At 42.9% G+C, this 5093-nt stretch overlaps 1 protein-coding gene across 4 annotated transcripts in view; it reads left to right on the forward strand.

Annotated features, from left to right (window-relative positions):
• The first annotated feature begins 416 nt into the window (after positions 1–416).
• The window catches only part of abraxas1 (abraxas 1, BRCA1 A complex subunit), a 9237-nt gene continuing 4560 nt past the window's right edge, over positions 417–5093 (forward strand). For 2 of the 4 annotated variants that reach the window (XM_061747343.1, XM_061747345.1), the window contains exons 1-7: positions 417–561; positions 1458–1548; positions 3008–3044; positions 3127–3397; positions 3514–3620; positions 3687–3771; positions 4006–4117. In XM_061747343.1, coding sequence (XP_061603327.1) covers positions 457–561; positions 1458–1548; positions 3008–3044; positions 3127–3397; positions 3514–3620; positions 3687–3771; positions 4006–4117 — 808 coding nt within the window. In that variant the 5' untranslated portion in view covers positions 417–456. The other 2 variants (XM_061747344.1, XM_061747346.1) reach the window with 2 other exon arrangements.

Genomic DNA, 5093 nt, shown 5'->3' on the forward strand with positions numbered 1-5093 from the left:
AATGGAAGATGAATGAATGAATGTATGAATGAAATGAATTAATGAATTATGTTACTGTTATTGGTATTATCGTTACAATTATAATGTTATACTTATTGTATTTCCTGTAGGTTATGTTTTATGTTGGATCTTTTTTGCAGTACTTTGTTACAGCTGCGGATTTTGGTAACGTGCTGTACAAATAAAGTTGAGTGTGAACGGAGAATCCAACCGTTTTACCGCATACATTTTTAACCCCTTTTTTTACTCCATCGACGAACAATTTGGCCCATATGACACAACATAACAAACGTTTGAAAAAAATAACACAAAACTCCCAAAAACATCAGCGTAGTCTTTGATAGAAATACTGTGCATGTAGCCGGATTGCGCAGGAAACGCGCATAGACGGCCCAGCGCAACGCAACGCAGCGCGGTGCTGACTGCGTTTTCTGTGGGGCTTAGTGAAGCTCTCGAATGAACCCCAAACAAGGAAAGACGATGGCGGAGCCCACAGTTCGCGTGTCTGGAATAGTTTTGACTTCTTTAATGTTTCAACACATCAGCAAAGATTCGGACGTGGTAAGGAAACACTCGACGATTTGTCAGTTGATTGTCGGAGCTGCTTGCAGTTTTTAGTCTGCACTGAGGCCTTTAGCTAGTTAGTATCACAATATTTTGCTTATTAGCATCGCAGTTTTTACAGTAGCTAGTGCAGTTAGCATCACAAAAAAAGGAAAAATAAATCTTTAACCTTCGTATCGTAGTCTTTGCAGTAGCTAGTTAGCGTAACCTTTTTTTATTTAAAGAAATAGAAAAAACGTTTAGCTCGTTCGCATTTACAATAGCTTCTTAGCATCACATTTTGTTATTACATTTTTTTTAAGTTTACAGTAGCTAGTTAGCTAGTTCTAAATTAATAAATGTTGAGCTCGTTAGCATCGTACTGTTTACAGTAGCTAGTTAGCATCACTGTTTTTATTTAAAACAAAATATAAACAGTTGTAGTGTTTACAGTAGCTAGTCAGCGTCACTTTTTTCTTTTTTTATTATTGTCTTTATTTGGAGTTTTCATACTGACATTCAAAATAGAAAACCAGTCAGTGTATGAGTGTCTTCCAGCTTTTGTTTTTTGGGTCCTATATGTGTCCAGAAAGATTATAGTCACGGACTATTAACTACAATTTCGCTGGATTTTAGACAGGACATGTATAACAATTTTTTAAATTAAAAATATAAAATGTTTAGCTCGTTAGCGTTTTCAGTATCCAGTTAATGTCACGTTTTCATAACTTTAACATTTTTCCTCTTGAGTCCAAACTTGATTCCTGTCAAAAACCCCAAATGTTTTTACGTCAGGGTCCATGGATACTTCGCCCTCCGTTTAAAGCAGCACCACTAAAGTGGTGTTTATGAATGTTGTCGTAAATTGTGTTCAAGTTCTCCTGAGCTGCACATTGTGTTGGTGTGTTGAGCAGGAAGGTTTGATCCTGGGTGAGAACCACGTCGAGGAACACGTGACCATCAGCGACGCGCAAGAGGATCACGTTCACCTCAGACAAACTTACAGTAAACCCTGAAAAACACTCTCTGAATACATCTTGTTTTCCTGTGCAGTGAAACCCCTGTTCATCGCAGGGGACATGTAAAAATATAGAAAGACCATATGAAAATATATTTTTAAATGCTTTTACACTTCCCACAAATTTGAAACACATTTTAACTAATTAGAACACATTTCAACGTTTTAAAACACACAGATATATTAAAAGACACCTTTTTAAAGTATTAATTTTCATCTGTTCTCACCCTCTCGCCGTTAAGAAATGGGAGACTATCATATAGCATCACTTTGAGGAAACAAAAAGAAGACTGGCTTGCACAGGTCTCAAAAGAAGAGCCCTAGCGTGCTTGCTTCAATCTTTATTTCGTCACTCTAACTTGAAGTTTACTCTAAAACTCACACACAAAATGAACCGGAATTCCAAATTGTACATACAAACACTAAATGTTCTGCCTAACCACATCTTTTCAGCGAACAAAAGTCTGCTATCTTAATGCTAATTTATAATGTGAAATGCCATTGGCAGACGAATGGAAATTAGATACTGTAGATGTCACAGTAATTCTGAACCTTGAAACAACTGCACATTTGAACACCAAAACGTTCAACCAAACCACATTTTATTTGTCTAATGAGAATCTGAAAGCTCAATACTAACAGAATGTCAAATGCCATAGATTAGATAACAGAAATTAGCATACTGTAGATTTCACGGTAATCAGAACTTTGAAACAACTGTTATTTTAACAGACGGAGCAGCGACACATACAAGCAGTGCAGACATCGACACTCGCAGGATTGTTTTCTCGACGAAACGCTAATTCCACTCAATCGAATGTTTTCAGTTAAAGAAAGTCTGCTATCTCAATGCTACACATGGAGAAGCAACATACAACTAGAGCTCACAACAATACTTCTTGCGTATGATTACACTGCATATCTTCTAGGAGAGCTCAGTGCTGCCTGGACATGTTGTGGTACAACATGGTACTACACTGAAGGTGCACAATTCAAAATTCAGACCTCAATACACAGTGGACACTGCATATTCGCCGTTTGGCACCTGCGGATTCATCTATTCGCAGATTTGAATTTTTTTTTTTAAAAGGTTTTCTTTTGGGGGGGCGCAAGGCCCCTTTTTCGTGGAAAATGCTTATTGGTGGTAAACCCTACTTGAAAATGTTTGGGGGGTTAATCAAAAAACATTTTTTTTTTTTAATTCGATGCAATTATAATGGGTGTCAATTATCTGCGGATTTTCCACTGTACTACAAAACGCAAATAAGTGGGGGATTGGGTAAAAAAAAAAAAAGTGAGGAATCAGGTCAAAGAAACATTGGAAAATCACTTAAAAATCCACGATATAACGGTTGATTATACTTTCAAGGCAAAATCCAAATGTCCACGTTCTCGTCCTGTGACGTCAGAGCTTGTTGACCTCTGAACACGTCTGATGTGTTGCAGGCATCCTCAAACATGTGTGCTGCCACAAACTCAACACGTGAGTCCACATCACAGCGTCACATGACGGATCCCAGAAAACATCACGTGACACCGCCTGTGTGCGCGTTTGTTGCGTATAGCTGGTACGACGCGGCAGGCAGGGTGGACGTGGCGGCGGTCCACAGGCTCCTGGGCGCCAACCATCTGGAGCGCGTGATAGGCTGGTACCGTCAGCGCAGGAACACGGAGCGGCAAATGAGCATGCGCGAGAAGGCGGTGCACCAGAACCTGAAGGTGGCGCTGCGCAAACCGCACGCTGTCTTCCTGCTCGTGACGCCCACCACGCTGACGGACGCGGGCTCCACCCACCGCACCGAATATGCCGCCTTCCTTTCCAGCAGCAGGTGCAAAGTGTGTTTGTGGGTAGGGATGTGGAAAAGTAGTGACAGGAAGTGATAAAGAGACACAGGAAGTGATAAGCGGCGTCAGGATTGAGATGTGATGTCATGACTGTGGTGTGAAGACAGGTCCCCGTGGCGGTCACCAACATGGCGTCTTTGGACCATCGGGCCTACTGGATGGCGTCTACCCCGTGCTCGGCGCCAGGTTACCAGCGTGCCGTCAGCCGGCACAGGTAAGACGTGCGCGCGCACACGCACGCTATTGTGGGCGCAGCGGGTGAGTTTGTTTTCTGTCCAAGTTCCAAAATGTTGGACGCCAGCGGCCAGTCGGCGGACGTGGACGCCGTCAACGCCATGAATGCGTCGCTGCAGGACGAACTTCAGGTGAGGATGCCACTTCCTCCCGTTTCCCTCACATTTCCTGCCTGAATTGACTGATGACCCAACTATATGCACGATGTTGCCAAAAGTATTCGCTCACATTTTTGGCACTAACTAGGTCTGCTATATAAAAAGTTAAATGTTGGGAATGAGTCAACAATTCCTAACACAGTTCTTGTCTGTCCATCACTTCCTGTCTCCTCCCTCCCGCTTCCCGTCTCTCCGTGGCCCAATCAGAGGGCGTGTAGCGCCGTGGTGGACAGCGAGCGCGCCGTAGAGAAGACGCTCTCCGACGTTTTCGCTCTCAGGAAGACAATCGGTGAAAGGAAGTCGGCCTTAGCGAGCAAAGGTACAAAAAAAAAGAGAGCAATTTGTTTAAACCAGCAATTAATAATGAAGTACCTAAAACTGAAACGGTTGTCGTGGGCCACACCAACATTTTGTGTTAAATATGATTTGAATATCTTTTTATATTAATACATTGCATTATTTTATGTAGCTATGGTACATGTTATAATTAGGAAAGACAAATTAAAAATATCAGTCACATTCAAATGACTTGTCTACTCATTAACATTACCTAACGTATTTTCACGACCATAAGGCGCACCGTATCAAAAGACGCAGTCTCAGTTACGGGGTCTATTTCTGTATTTTATCTGTATTTAATAAGACGCACCGTATTATTGGGCGCAGGCATGGTAAAACATACTCTAGCTTAAAACATACGGTAGCATGCATGCACGCTAAAACAATGTTTAAAAAGGCAGCGGGAGCAAAAGTGGGTTCGGTTGTACTTTATTTCAGTATTTAACAATGTGCTCACGTTATTTTTGGATCGATCCTCATCCACAAATCCATCAAAGTCCTCATGTTCAGCTGGGCAAGTTCTCCGTCAAACACGCCGGGTTCCCTCTCGTTGTTGTCGGAGCCAGTCTCGTTGCCGTGCGGCTCCTCACAAATGATGCCGGCTTTTACGAAAGCTCGAACAACAGTGCAACAGACGCGTTAGCCCGAGCATCCGCAATCCGTTCACAAATGGTGGCGTAACTCGCCCGGCGCTGCCTCCTCGTCTTAGTAAAGCTGTGTTCGCCATCTGTCATCCATGGCTCCCACGCCGCTCGCAACTTCACTTTGAACGCCCTGTTTACACCGATGTCCAGCGGTTCGTCAAGGCTCCCGGAATGATGCAAACTCCAAGTTATTACACTCAGTCGAATGGTGACTGTAGAGACGCTTCTCCCGGCTGTTCTTTGCTCATTAATCCATTGCTCGTGTTGGTCTTCCAACTCGGGCCACCTCGCCTTGTTTCCGCGGAAACTCAG

Source organism: Phyllopteryx taeniolatus, chromosome 15 (assembly GCF_024500385.1).
Source record: "Phyllopteryx taeniolatus isolate TA_2022b chromosome 15, UOR_Ptae_1.2, whole genome shotgun sequence".
NCBI lineage: Eukaryota > Metazoa > Chordata > Actinopteri > Syngnathiformes > Syngnathidae > Phyllopteryx > Phyllopteryx taeniolatus.